This window comes from Vigna umbellata, chromosome 9 (assembly GCF_029865625.1).
Source record: "Vigna umbellata cultivar VRB3 chromosome 9, Vumbellata_1.0, whole genome shotgun sequence".
Lineage (NCBI taxonomy): Eukaryota > Viridiplantae > Streptophyta > Magnoliopsida > Fabales > Fabaceae > Vigna > Vigna umbellata.
The window spans coordinates 17,493,270-17,509,473 of NC_142173.1; the positions used below are offsets into that span (position 1 = coordinate 17,493,270).

The 16,204-nt window shown below is 38.8% G+C and overlaps 1 protein-coding gene across 1 annotated transcript in view; it reads left to right on the forward strand.

Moving 5' to 3' along the window:
- Positions 1 to 8,042: 8,042 nt before the first annotated feature.
- The window catches only part of LOC148192763 (single-stranded DNA-binding protein WHY1, chloroplastic-like), a 43,593-nt gene continuing 35,431 nt past the window's right edge, over positions 8,043 to 16,204 (forward strand). The window contains exons 1-2 of the mRNA XM_088098056.1: positions 8,043 to 8,481; positions 8,643 to 8,716. Of these exons, the coding sequence (XP_087954182.1) occupies positions 8,381 to 8,481; positions 8,643 to 8,716 (175 nt within the window). The 5' untranslated portion in view covers positions 8,043 to 8,380. The remainder of the gene's footprint in view (positions 8,482 to 8,642; positions 8,717 to 16,204) is intronic.

A 16,204-nucleotide genomic window follows, 5' to 3' on the forward strand; every position in this document is an offset into this window, starting at 1 on the left:
ATTCCGGTTAAGAGAATGGTTTAGGGGTGTGATATGATGGTTGTTATAGTCTTATTGAGTATTGATGATTATTGGATGTGACAAAATTATGATAAAAGACTTAACAACTGTGATGTAAATTTATATTGATTGATTTTATGTTTATTCTATTAGCTTATGTAACATCCCAAAATACAGTAATTACCATAAATCAGAATTAATTAAAATTAACAGTAAACAATGCAGTCTTTTCATTAATAAAACGAAACATAGGCCGAACGGCTGAAGTACAGAATTACAAGAGATTAAGACGAACGGTTTTACAAAACTTAAATAACCGAACGTCCAATATCAAAAGCGAACGATAAAAACTACAAAGAAAAACGGACGTCCTACTGCTCCGCTTTCACTTCGACTTTGACTAAATTTTCTTCTTCGATCACATCTTCTAAGGTTGCCTCACCCTCTGCTCACATCCACATGGATGATCATTGCAAGACAGGACGAACGTACATAACAGTAGACAACACAAGGAAAAACGAAAGGGTAAGCTTAGGTACTTTAATTTATACATCAAACATACAATAAACATTTCATTTCACACAAGCACAGAATTTAACATATAACATCATCCAAATTCTATATGTATATATATATATATATATATATATATATATATATATATATATATATATATATATATATATATATATATATATAAGACGACCGTCCGGACTGTATGAATCTGTGTAGTTACAAGCGTCCTTGCACCCGAGTGATGTAGTAACTGATACACTCTCAACAGCTGCCACTCGAGGTTAGTCCGTTCTTACGTCGCCCATGTTAACTTATGGACTAAGGACCTCCTGCCGTTTCCACACATGAACTACCCTCTTCTACGTGAAGATGAGTATCACGGAACATCAGGATGGACAGCGAGTCTTAACTTATCCACAGTCATACTTTACCAAATTTAATATTCAATATATAAGAGACGTTCCTCCCTGGAACGCTCGTTCAAATTCCATAATCATAAGTTCAGTTCTTATAGTGTTTGCACATCATAATACTTTCTCTTAAATACATTTTCATTCTATGTTCCACTTCCATAAAAAGACGAGCGTTCAACCCTCTGAAGGACGAGGACGAACGTGAACAGCGAGATCGAGTGGAACTCATCACCAATTAGAATAAAACGACACATGATTATTTGACGAATAACACAACTACTCAAATCACTTGAGTAAAAATGACTCTAGAATGATACAACAATCATTTAAAATATTCTAAGTACCAAGATGTTAAGCCGAATCCAATTGGATGAAGATACAACAAAACGAGAATTTGAATACACTGAGAAGCATGAGATTAAAGAGATCGATGGCATATCAATGACCGAAAGCAACCATATACATTTAAGAAGTATTTGGACGAACGCTATTTACGTCCGTTAAGAAATCAAGGTAAGGACGAACGTTCGATCTAAGACCGAACACTTCATTAAAGCGAACGCTAGGTAGATGACCGAGCACCAATCATGACGAACGCTTGGTATAAGACCGAGCGCTATTTAGGACGAACGCTTGGTATAAGACTGAGCGCTATTTAGAACGAACGCTTGGTATAAGACCGAGCGCTATTTAGGACGAATGCTTGGTATAAGACCGAGCGCTATTTAGGACGAACATTCGGTATAAGACCGAACGTTACTTATTTCAGTATTATTAAATTTAAGGTGTACGACATCTTTATGCTGAGCCGAACGCTCAAACATAGTAATTCAAATGAGGACGCTCGTTCTCGATCAGAATTCTTTCCGAATGAAAGAATTCCATTCTAAGTCAATTTCAGGGAAACCGTACGGTATAGGACCGTACGATGACGAGCGTAATTTATCATAGGGAGAATTCTCTTATCCAGATTTTTCAACTTCTTCTAACTCAATATTTTTCATACGATTCGTAATCTTGTAAATTCATTTTCATCTTTAATTCACATACTTTATAAAGTTCATCATATTAACAAATCAGACTATACACAATCATCAAAATCTCAACCCATATGTATCCAAATCAACATGCAGTGTAGTCAACAGAAAGTATATTTACTCAATACAATCATGGTTCGTTCATACATACTCAAACAGCATATATCTCATATTTTCAGTTCATGTCATACTTGCATACAAAATCCAAGTATAAATTAAAATACTAAGCTTCCCTTACCTGGATAGCAGTGTACGTCCTAAGAGTATGACTTTAACTCGTTCAACTATGGCTCTTCTATACTCAACGGTCACTTAAGTTTCTTCAACTAAATCTAACCAAAGAAACGTAGAAGATATCAACTTATACCCTTGCATGCAACTGAATCTGGGTTCGCAGGAATTCCAGAAACGAACGCCTAAGTTGGGAGACTTACCGTTTTCAGAATCGGGATTGGTTCGGTCCAAAATGAAGCTCACAGTGTAAGGGACGTTCCTACGATTCTGAAAGGAGATCGGAGAAGAAAGTGAGGAGTTACAGTAGAGAGAAGGTGACTGGTTCTAGAGAGAAGGTGGAGAAAATGGAGAGTTGGATTCTGAGGAAGAAGATGAGTGCGTGTGCAGGTGAGAGAGAGTTTTTCGAAAATTCAATTTTTGTCAATTCCACGCCCAACGGACGAGCGTCTCCTCTGCTGACACCTGCACCCCCACTTCTGACTTCAGAAGCTTCGAACGTGACAAGTGGCGTGCGTGCATGCAGTGTTTAGTGCGTTTTTAATTGCACTGAGCAGTGACATGGTGCGTTTTAATTACGAAGTGACAGATGTTTTGCAGAGTGTGATTTTCGAGACCTTACAGCTTACTCTTGCATTTTTTTGTGGTTGTGTTTTCATATGTGATGATTGTAAGAACCTATATATATATATATATATATATATATATATATATATATATATATATATATTTTAAGATGAGAAGATGGGAATGGTACAGATTCCGGTTAAGAGAATGGTTTAGGGGTGTGATATGATGGTTGTTATAGTCTTATTGAGTATTGATGATTGTTGGATGTGGCAAAATTATGATAAAAGACTTAACAACTGTGATGTAAATTTATATTGATTGATTTTATGTTTATTCTAGGTTTAATCCTTTACTACATCCCTATTTATGTACGAATGTCTCAATTGGGTCCTCGTTTTTTAAAGTGTATCAAAATGGTCCTTAATTTTGAAAATTGATATCAATTGAGTCCTTTCCGTTAAGTTGGCTGGACGGCGTTAAAAAAATGGATGAGTGGATGCTGAGATGACGAACGAACGCTCATCCACCAGGGAACGAACTCTCGTCCACCAGCGAACGAACGCTCGTCCACCAGAGAACGAACGCTCGTCGACCTCTTACTGTTGGACGACCGTTCGTTCCACACTGGACGACCGTTCGTTCGGTGGTCGACGAGCGTTCGTTCGCTGATGGACGAGCGTTCATTCGCTGGTGGACGAGCGTCCGTTCGTCATCTCAACATCCACTCATCAATTTTTTTAACGCCGTCCAGCCAACTTAACGGAAAGGACTCAGTTGATATCAATTTTCAAAATTAAGGACCATTTTGATACACTTTAAAAAACGAGGACCCAATTGAGACATTCGTACATAAATAGGGATGTAGTAAAGGATTAAACCTTTATTCTATTAGCTTACTCTTGCATTTTTTTGTGGTTGTGTTTTCATATGTGATGATTGTAAGAACCTATATATATTTATATATTTATATATATATATTTATCATGTTTGGATGACTTTTGCATGTCGTGTGAGATTGTATAACATGCTTTTTATATCTAGCTCACCTTTGCTTGTTTGTATTGCTTGTGTATGTTTCTTTGGCGATGGTCATCCACTTGGATGGGAGCAGATGACGGAGAGGATACTTTGGGAACAATTCTTGATGGAGACGGCAGTGCTGCAGCTTAGATTTGCTAGTTTTATTCCATGAATTCATATTATTTGGAAGAACTTTTGACTATTTAAAGTTTTAAATTCTCCGTAATTTCCAGGGAGAAATTTTAATACTCTAGTTGTCAATTTTGCACTATTCTAAGGATGACTGTAATCCTTAATTACTCTTGACTGCTTTCCTATATTATGCATGATGACATATTTATTATATATTCATAACGTACATAATTAGGATGTCCAATAATTGTATGATTTGGGTTGTTATATGATAACATATGATGATACTTAATGCGACAATAATAAGACTTGAGAAATTCTATTTCTTTGAGAATTTTTGGAATACGAATTACGTTTATAAAATTGTTTAATGAATTAAAGTTTTAAATGGTTAGTTGTTCTGAGTTTTAGTTACAGCTATTTGAAAGTTTTGAATTAATTTCTACGAATTGATTATTTATTTATATACAGTATGTTTGTGACATCTAAATCAGAGTGCTAAAATATATTTCTATTTCACTTAAAAAAGAATATCACGACAAAAATAATTTATTATTATATTAATTAAATTAAATATTATTTAATATATTAAAAAATTATTATTAATAAAAAAGTTTAATTGGGATGTGAATTAACAATATCAAAGTTTTGTCAAGTTAAGTTTAAAACTAATGTTAGAGATTTATTCATAATAATAATAATAATAATAATAATAATAATAATAATAATAATAATAATGTAAGACCTTGGAAATTAAAATCGTAAGCCATCTGTCAAATCAAAAATTAATGTGCTAAAACCCTGCTCAGACCATTAAAAATCCACTCACTAACTCTGACGCGTGACCTGCCAAGTGTCAAATTGGAACATTCTGAAATCAGTATGGAAGACAGGTGTCCGTATGAGAGAGTGCGTCCGTTTGACCTTGGGAAGAAAACTGATTTTTTCTGAAAACCTTCTTCCCACTCTCTGCATGCACCCTTCTTCCTCCTAAAACTGACTTTTCATTTTCTCCACCTTCTCTCTAGAAAGTCTCCATCTTCTCTCTACCGTAACTCATTTTCCTTCTCTCCGATCAACTTTCAGAGACCGTAGAAGAGATCCCGGCATCCTAAGCTCTCCATTAAACCGAACAAGTTCAAGTTTGAAGCTGGTAAGTTTCTTCCCTTAGTCGTTCGTTCTTAGGTTTCATGCAAAACCAAACATGGTTGCATGCATTCACTTTGTCTGAATCAAATCTTGATTCTGTAACTTGTTTTTAGTTCACAAGAGTTGAGTGACCTTGAGGGTAGAAGTTGTAGTGGACGAACCAAGAACATACGCTAGGACGTTTTCACTCACGAATCCAGGTAAGGGAAGCTTATTTGATTTAATTCGTATGATGTGTTTTGAATGAACGTTCGTTACTTGACTGCATGAGTATAATGCATGATGTGGATGTGATTGAATTGCATGAACGTTTGTTGAATTGATTGGATATGAAAGTTTATGAGGGTGCTATGTTATGATACATGATATGTATGAGATTTCAGTGATTTGATGATATAAGAGTTGAATTATTTGAACATGGTATAATTGAAGATGGGTGAGACTATATGTTAAAATTGAAATTTGATAATATTGACTATGATAAGAAATTTCCCTTATGATTATGTACGTACGTTACTGGACGGTCTTTGACCGTTCGGTTTCCCAGTGAAAATGATTTGGTAAAGGGATTCTTTCATTCGGAAAGAATCCTAGTTGAGGACGAACGCCCTCTTGTATTAATGCTATGTTTGAGCGTTCGGCCGAACGTAGATATTCCGAGTGTTATGTGAGGAGTTGAGAAACTTATAATTATACCTTTGGATACTTAGTCATTTCTAAATCCTCTCTTCACCATCTCGTATTACCTTTATTTCTATTTCTACTATGAGTACAAATCTGCGATGGGTCTCAACCCAAAGCGTTCGTTATGAGTGGCGCTCGGTCTTATACCTAACGCTCGTCCTAGTATTAAATTACCAAACGGGTGAAAATAGCGTTCGTCCAAACTTCAGTAAATCCCTGTACCGCATTCGATCATTGACTGGCAGTCGGCTTTTATTAAATAAATTGTTCTCGGTATAGTCATCCACTCGTCTTGAGGTGTCTTTATTTATTTGGATTCAGCCTAGAGTCTTCCTACTTAAATTATTCTTTGAGTAATGATTTGATCTTCCTAGAGTCAGTTCATTCAACTGATTCGAGTAGAAAATGACGTTCGTAAATCTGATGTGTCAGTTTTATTCGGTTCTTAAACGAGGAGTCCTTGATCTCGTTCCTAACGTTCGTCCTCGTTATGAAGAGGGCTGAACGCTCGTTATTTTGTGTAAATGTAATGAAAGACGAAAACGAGGTTAAAGTGAAGAATGATAATGAACGAACGGTATATGAGATGAATTAATGATTGTGGATTTTGAACGAGCGTTCCACGGAGGAACGACTCTTGGATGAATATGGAATTTTGTAAAGTATGACTGTGGGCATGCTAATGCTGGTTGTCCATCCTGATGTTCCGTGAGTACTCGTCCTCACATAGAGGAGGGTAGGTCATGTGTGGGGACGGCAGGAGGTCCTAGTCCTTAGGGGTACTTTGGATAGGACTAACCTCGGGTGGCAGTTGATGTGATTATTCCAGTTACTACATCACCCGGGTGCAAGGACGCCTGTAGCTACGCAGATTCATACAGTCCGGACGGTCCGTCTAGAAATAGATTACGTATGAATATATATATATATATATATATATATATATATATATATGTGTGTGTGTGTGTGTGTGTGTGTGTGTGTGTGTGTTGAACTATATGCTTGTGTGATGTTTGGAATGTTTAAATTTAATTGTTGATGTATGAATTAAATTACATAAGCTTACCCTTCGTTTTCCTTGTGTTGTCTCTTGTCCCTGTACGTCCGTCCTGTCAATGCAATGATCATCCGTGTGGATGTGAGCAGAAGGCGAGGTATTGCTAGAAGATGTTATTGAAGAGGAGAATCTAGTAGACATGGAAGTCAAGACCGAGCCCTAGAGCGTTCGTTTGTTTAAATGTTGGTTAGTTAGTTTTGAATTGGAACGTTCGGTTATTGGGTTTTGTAAAATCGTTCGTCCCTGACTCTTATTATTTCTGTGGTAGTGTAGAAAATTTTGTAATGGAAGCCGTTTGATTTATGAACATTAATCTTGGTGTAAAGACTGCATTGTTTTACTATTAAATGTAATTAATTCTAAATTATGGTTATTACTGTATTTTGGGATGTTACAAATAATAATAATAATAATAATAATAATAATAATAATAATATTATTATTATTATTATTATCATTATTATTATTATTTTGATTATTATTATTATTATCATTATTATGATTATATATTATTATTATTATTATGATAATTAATATGATTATTATTATCATTATTATTATTATTATTATTATTATTATTATTATTATTATTATTATTTATAACCATTTGGTGTTTAATTTATTTGCCCAATATATGTTTATATCATAAATTAATAAGAAGTAAAAAATTATAGGTGATAAAATTTGTTTATTTTTAGAAGTAATTAAAGAGAAACTTAATTGATTTTAAGAGAAAGAAAAGACTTTAGAGGACCAAAATCTTACATAGTCAAAACTAAAAGGATAACAAAATACAAATAAAATCAATTTAATATTTTAACGTCGGTTTTCAAGAAAGAATTAAAAGAATTTGCTTTGCCAATTCCCTCTACCAAATATTAAAATATCAAGAAATTATTTTCAAACCTAACTTGCTAAATTGGGGAAACTGGAATTAAAATCATGAACAAGTTTCAAATGATGAAACGAAAACAAAGCAATACAGAAATCCTAAAAACTAGTGCTGAAAACAAAATCTGATATGCAATAGCAATGCTGGAATGATGCCTATTTGTTTGGTCAAGAGGACATTGATATGATTTTGGGCATGTCATGGCTGGTTTTTTTGAGGCCCAGAGAATGAGTTGACTCCATTAACCACTAGCCTATGAAGGTAGTAAGAGAAGATGGGGAAAAGTGTACGTGAGAAAGAAGAATTGGATGGCTAAGGTGGCATGACTTAGGGACAGAGCAGTTAGATGAGAGAGAAGAATATTTAGGTGAATACAAATCCTATTTGTATTCAGTTAAGGAAGAGAGGGATTTTGGTAAAAAGGGGAGGAATCAATTGTGTTGCTCTAGAGGAGCATAGCTCTAGGCAGTGGGATTTGTTATTCTTCTGTGTTCTGCTTTCATTAACAAAATAATACAAACATCTGTGTTTACTTCATTTCTTTCTTTTTTTTTTCTTGCTTTTGAGGTGTGGTTTGTAACAGCCCTCCATTGAACCATAAAGAAAAGCAGATGTGATTTCATTGGAATTTATGATTCTGTTGAACATAGAACATGAGGTAGTGTTTCACTTTGCTTGAATGCAGGTGTTCTCACTTTCGGTAAGTGAAATGGAGACTCTAATTAGCCTTGGTGCATTGGAGTCTTGGGAATTTTCACGTAAGACTGCAAAGGCAAAAAGGTAGTTTTTTTTCTTTGTGGATTCATCTGTATTAACAAATAACTACATGAGTGTTCTCAGCACCTGTTTAGTTTTTCTTTTTCTTTTTTGTGTTATGCCATAAGTAATGACTGCTGTGATATCATCTTTTAAAGCATTTTGAAAATTGTATTATTATGCAGCAATGGAATTGAAGTTAGAAAAGTTTTGAAGACGGAGCCACTTTTGGATGCTACTGGTCACTCATTTAGCTTAAGTAATTTTCTTTAGGCTTAATTACCTACTTAGTCCCCATGTTCGGAGGTAATTTGCTGTTTAGTACCCGGTTTTAAAAATGTAGGCATTTGATACCTATGTTTTGAAATTTGTATCAATTGAATCCTACCCACTTAACGCCGTTATAAATCTAACGTTTTTCTGACTGTGTATGTGATTTGTGGACGAGCGTTTGTGGACGAGCGACGAGGACGATCGTCCAGCGAAGAGGACGCTCATCTAGCGAGGCAGAAGAGGACGCTCGTCCAGCGAAGCGAACGCCCAGTCAGGCAGAAGAGGACGCTCGTCCAGCGAAGCGAACGCCCAGTCAGGCAGAAGAGGACGCTCGTCCAACGAAGCGAACGCTCGTCCATAACCGCTCGTCCACAAATCACATACACAGTCAGAAAAAACGTTAGATTTATAACGGCGTTAAGTGGGTAGGATTCAATTGATACAAATTTCAAAACATAGGTATCAAATGCCTACATTTTTAAAACCGGGTACTAAACAGCAAATTACCTCCGAACATGGGGACTAAGTAGGTAATTAAGCCTTTTCTTTATTCATAAACTTCTGTTGCTGTTATTGTGTCAATTTGATTTTACTTTCCTGCCATCTTGAAGTTGTTGGGATACTCTGCAATGCACTTAGATTGATTTAGTTCACTGTTTTGTGTAAACTGCTAATCGAATCTTAGTAAGGGAATATTTTAAAAGTAATTAGTGTGATCCCAAAAATACAGTATTAAACCATAAAATTAGAAAATCACATTTAATAATAATTCAGTACAGTTTTCCAACTAAATAAAACCAAACGAACGCTCAAGGACGAACGTCCTTGAATACAGTCTTACAACAATAAAGAACGAACGCGTAAAGTCGCACGTCCATACCAGAGTTACAATTTACAACCGAACGTAAAATTAAAACCTGACCGAACGGTTTACACAGGAAAACACCGAACAGTCATACATAATAGAATTAAAGGATTGGCCGAACGTCTCACTGCTCAGTCTTCACTTCAACTTCAACCAAATTTTCTTCGTTCAGAGCATCTTCCAAACGCTCGTCTCCCTCTGCTCACATCCACACGGATGATCATTGCAATGACAGGACGGACGTACAAAACGAGACAACACAAGGAAAAACGCAGGGTAAGCTTATGTAATTTAACTCATGCATCAACATACAAATTCATGAAATCAATTCATCACACATGAACACAATTCAACATACGTACTATATAAAACTCAACACTCGACTGACCGTCCGGACTGTATGAATTCTGCATAGTTACAGGCGTTTGTGCACCCAGGTGGTGTGGTAACTGGCACTCTCATCAGTTGCCACCCGAGGTTAGTCCGTTCCGTCCAAATTTCAGTTATGTGACGAGGACCTCCTGCCGTTCCCACGCATGACGTGCGCCCTCTACTTGAGGACGAGCACTCACGGAACATCAGGATCGAACAGCCAGCATTAACTTCTGTGAGACCCTAAATAATTAAACTCTGAAATACATGTCAAATCAGAATTTAATTCCTTTTTATCCACTCTGCCGTGCCTTGAAAGACACGCCCATGATTTTCCCAGGGCATTAAAAACGCACCAATCACCACATGCACACACGCCACCTGTCGCGGGAGAAACTTCTAGTTTAGAGTTTGGTGTACAGGTGTCGGCTTGGGAGACGTTCGTTCATACGAACGTGAGTTTAACAAAACCAGATTTTTGAAAACTCTCTCTCACCTGCATCACTCACCTTCTTCCTCACGAACCTCAACCCTTCATCTCCTCCAACTTCTCTCTAAAAACCCTTAACTTCTCTCTACTGTAAATCTCACACCTCTTCTCCGATCACGTTTGCAGCACCATAGGAGTGTTCGTCCAGCTGTGATCTTCCTTTTGGACCGGACAGTATTGGAATACAAGCTGGTAAGTTTCCTTCTCTAGTAGTTGTCCATTAGGGTTTCATGCAAAACCATACTCTCGGTTCATGCATGGACTATGTCTGAGCCATCTCTGATTTTGATGTTTAGATCAAGTGAAAGTGTTAGTGAAACTGAGGGTAGAACACTGTAAGAGACAAACCCAACTTTTGCATTAGGGCGTACACTGCTATCCAGGTAAGGGAAGCTTATATGTTTAATTTATACCTGCCTGTTGTATGATCTGAGTTGCATGTATGAAAAGTATGATGTTTGAGCTGTTATGAACGTTCACTGATATCGGATATGACTTCTGGTTTGTTTTGCATGTTAGTTTGATACGTATGAATGATGGATGAATATTGTAATGTATGAGTTATTAATGTGATGATTGTTGAATGTGAATTAATTTGGAAGTGAAAGTTATAAAGTTCATAAATTTGAGAATCATATGAAGTATAAAGTATAAGTTAAAATGTTGAAATCTGGAAATTTGTTAAGGTTGAGAAATCTGAAACTTAAATCATTCCCTTTGATAAATGACGCTCGTCACCGTACGGTCTTAGACCGTTCGGTTTTCCTTAAAATAACTTAGAATGGAATTCTTTCATTTGGAAAGAACTCTGCTCGAGAACGAGCGTCCCCATTTGAATGTCTGAGCGTTCGGTTCAGCTCAGCGGTATATAATACTTTAAACTTTAAAAATACGTAACGTTCGGTCTTATACCGAACGTTCGTTCTAAATGGCGCTCGGTCTTATACCGAAGCGTTCGTTCTAAATGGCGCTCGGTCTTATACCGAAGATTTCGTTCTAAATGGCGCTCGGTACCATACCGAAGCGTTCGTCCTAAAAGAGCGCTCGGTCTTGTATCGAACGTTCGTCACGATTTACTTTAGGTCATCTACCTAGTGTTCGCCTTGATGAAGCGTGCGGTCTTAGATTGAACGCTCGTCCTTATCTTTGAATCAGTAACGAACGTAAATAGCGTTCGTCCAAATAATTAGTAAATGTATATTGGCGCATTCGGTCATTTACTAGCAGTCGATCCCTTTTAAATAAAAGGTTCCCAATGTAGCTAAGTATTCATATTGATGTCTCTTAGCCAAGTTGAGTCAACCTGACCTCTTGGTACTTAAAAATATTCTGAAAATGATTTCATTATTTTGGAGTCTTCCTGATTGTTAAATGGATTCTTCTAAATCTGGCTCTTAACGTTCGTCCTCTTCCTTCAGAAAGTTGAACGTTCGTCTTTTTAAGAGAGTGGAACATAGAATGAAAATGTTATAAATATGAAATGGTAAGACGTTTGAACACTATATTAAATGGTTATACGATTATGGAATTTGAACGAGCGTTCCAAGGAGGAACGTCTCAGATGTGTTAAATATTAAATTTGGTAAAGTATGAACATGGATAAGTTAAGACTCGCTGTCCATCCTGATATTCCGTGATACTCATCTTCACGTAGAAGGGGGTAGTCATGTGTGGGAATGGCAGGAGGTCCTTAGTCCATCACTTAGTATGGGCGACGGACTAACCTCGAGTGGCAGCTGATTAGGTATATCCCGGCTACTACACCACTCGTGTGCAAGGACGCTTGTAACTACATGGTTCATACAGTCCGGACGGTCTGTCATATATATATATATATATATACATATTTCTATGTTATTCTATGTTAAGTTACCGGTTGTATGTGTGAATTGAAACGTTAAATGTATGTGTTAATTGTATGAATTAAATAATATAAGCTTACCCTTGCATTTCCATTGTGTTGTCTCCTGTCTATGTACGTTCGTCTTGTCTTGCAATGATCATCCGTGTGGATGTGAGCAGATGGTGGTGCATCTCTTGAAGAAATGCTGGAAGAAGATAATTTGGAAGATGCAAATCTGGTTGAAGTGGAAGTAAAGGCCGAGCCTTAGAGCGCTCGTTAGATTAGGAATGTGAATGTTAGATTAGTTTGGACGTTCGGTTAAATATTTTGTAAAGCCGTTCGTCCTAATTATCCCTGATTCTGTTTTGACGTGTACGTTATTTTTATAACTAAGAACGTTCGTTCTAGGCTTCCTTTGTATGCGTTTTATGCGCGTTTCTTTTCTACTGAAGCCGTTCGGCTCTGGAACTTCTTTTCAGTATATAAAGACTGCTTGGTTTTACTGTTAATTGTAATTAATTCTGTAATATAGTAATTACTGTATTTTGGGATGTTACATTAGTGGTATCAGAGCAGTTTTGTTCTTCTAAGGACGCTGTAGGTTATGAGTGCATTGCGTTTTTGCTGTGTGCTTATTGTGTGTTTAATGAGTTATTGTTTTAACTCTTAGACTTAACTAAGGATCGTTTTTCTCTGATCCAGAGAACTAATGGCGCCTAGACTTCCTCCTCCTCCTCAACCGAACGAGTCTGATACGTCCAGCAACACTAGGTTGTTGGAAACCGTGGTTGAAAGGCTGCATCAACAAAACACAACGTTACTGGAGCAGAACGCCACACTGATGCAGCAAAACCAGGCCGCTATGCAGAGTTTGGAGGCCTCTCGTGCCAACTCTGAAACAACACAAAGGCAATTAATGGAGATCCTAGCTGCTACCAGACACACCCCGGGAGCGTCCTCTTCAAACGCTGCCCAACCTACTGCTGAGTGGAGTTTGGAGAGCTTCCTTCAGCATCACCCAGCTAAATTCAGTGGAAAGGGCCTCCCGGACGAGGCAGACCAGTGGTTAGGGGACATGGAGAGAATTTTCAACGCCAAGAGGTGTCCGGACGAGAACAGGTTGGCGTACACAGAATACTTGTTGACAGGGGAAGCAAGCCACTGGTGGGCGAGCACAAGAGCCATTCTGGTAGACGCTCAACGCCCTATTACTTGGGAAGTATTCCGTAGTAAATTTTACGAGGAGTATTTCCCTGATAGCGTCCGGTTTGCGAAGGAAGTAGAGTTTTTGCAACTGGTTCAAGGAGGGATGTCGGTTTCGGAATACACCAACAAGTTCAAGCACCTTGTTCGGTTCAATACGATGGCCACCAATGAGGAGTGGCAGTGTAGGAAATTTGAGAACGGACTGAGGAGTGATTTGAAGGTATTGATATCCAGTTTGTGCATTCGGTCTTTTCCCAATATGGTTGAGCGAGCCAAAGTGTTGGAGAAGAATATGGCTGAAGCGGAACGACAGAAGAAACAGCAACAAGTGAATCGAGGACCGATCGTGTCCAGGGGAAGTACCGTTCAGAGAAGACTACCTTACGCTCGTCCAAGCCAAACCACTCCTGCAAGTGGATCACAAGCAGTCGTTCCTGTCGGACAGTCTGGACAAGGGAACGTTACTTGTTTCCGGTGTGGAGGGCCGCATTATAGAAATTCATGCCCTCAGCTGATGGGAGGAAAGCACTGCAATCTTTGTGGAAGGAACGGACACTTAGATAACGAGTGCAACTTGAGCGGACGTGCAGTGACGAGACCACCTAATGCTGGGAGGAACCAACCGAGAGGTGGTAGAGCACAAGCAGTGGGTCGCGTGTATGCCATAACTGGGGCGGAAGCAACTAACTCAGGTAACCTTATAACCAGTGAATGCTTGCTGTATGGAGTGTCCTGTCATGTGTTGTTTGATTCGGGGGCGACTCACTCCTTCATCTCGAAGGCGTGTGTTGAGAAATTGGGAATAGTGGAGAGGGATATGCAGTTCGACCTGGTGGTTTCTACCCCGGCAGCTGGAGAGATTAGGACGTCTACTGTATGTATTAGATGTCCTATTGTGGTTGAGGGGCGTGGTTATAAGGTGAATTTAATTTGCTTACCTCTTCAAGGTTTGGAGGTGATTCTAGGAATGGATTGGTTGACCACCAATCGCATTCTCATAGATTGTGGGAAGAAAGAGTTGGTGTTTCCGGATGAAGAAGAAGAGGAATTTTCGGTAACGCTCGGTCAGTTCAAGGAGGATATAATGGAAGGAGCAAGCTGTTTCCTGATCATGACACATGAAGATCAGGAGTTCGGAGGATTGGGAAAAGAACGAACGTCTAGGGAGGGCAGTATTGAACGAACGGTCGTGGATGAGTTTCCAGACGTTTTTCCAGAAGAGATCCCTGGACTGCCTCCTGTTCGTGAGGTTGAGTTCACCATTGATTTGGTGACTACGGCAGCACCTATCTCAGTTCAACCATACCGGATGGCGCCTGCAGAGCTGGTTGAACTTAAAAAGCAGATTGAAGAGCTGATGGAGAAGAAATTTATCAGGCCGAGCGTATCACCTTGGGGAGCGCCTGTGCTCTTAGTGAAGAAGAAGGATGGCAGCTCTCGGTTGTGCATAGATTACAGACAACTGAACAAGCTGACCATCAAGAACAAGTACCCATTGCCAAGAATAGACGACTTGCTGGATCAATTGCATGGGGCCACTCTGTTCTGGAAGATTGATTTGCGTTCGGGATATCATCAAATAAGGGTTAAGGAGGACGACATCCAGAAGACAGCGTTCAGATCACGTTATGGGCATTACGAATACGTAGTGATGCCATTTGGAGTGACGAACGCTCCCGCCATCTTCATGGATTACATGAACCGGATATTCAGACCTTATTTGGACAAGTTTGTGGTCGTTTTCATAGATGATATTCTCATCTACTCCAAGACCAATGCCGAACATGAAGAACACTTGAGGGCAGTACTAACCGTGTTGAGGGAAAAGGAGTTATATGCAAAACTGTCCAAGTGTGAATTCTGGATGAAAGAGGTGCAATTCTTGGGACATATTGTGTCCGCTGGAGGGATCTCGGTAGATCCAGCGAAAGTACGAGCGGTCATGGAATGGGAACGTCCGCGTTCGGTCACTGAAGTAAGGAGTTTCGTTGGTCTCGCGGGCTACTATAGGCGTTTCATTGAAGGGTTTTCTAAAATAGTAGCACCGCTGACGCAGCTTACCAGGAAAGACCAACCGTTCGCGTGGACTGATTTGTGTGAGGAGCGCTTCCAAGAGTTGAAGAATAAGTTGACGAGCGCTCCAGTATTGATCATCCCGGACACGTCCAAGCCCTTTGAAGTGTACTGCGACGCGTCTCATCAAGGGTTGGGCTGTGTGCTTATGCAAGAGAAGCGAGCGGTGGCTTACGCGTCTCGTCAATTGAAGAATCACGAAAGGAATTACCCAACACACGACCTGGAGTTGGCAGCGGTCGTTTTTGCGCTGAAGATTTGGAGGCATTTATTGTATGGATCCACGTTCCAAGTCTTCAGTGATCACAAGAGCCTCAAATATTTATTTGATCAGAAGGAGTTGAACATGAGGCAGAGGCGTTGGTTGGAGTTCTTAAAAGATTATGACTTTGAATTACTTTATCATCCGGGAAAGGCTAACGTAGTGGCGGACGCCCTAAGCAGAAACGCAGTTCACGTCTCGGTGATGATGGTTAAAGAGCTAAGTTTGGTGGAGAGTTTCCGAGACCTAAGATTACAGTTCGACCTAGGAGCGAACGTTATTAGATGCTGTAATCTTAGAATTTCCAGTGACGTCTTTGACCGTATCAAGATAAAGCAACGAGAGGATGAAGAATTAGTGAAG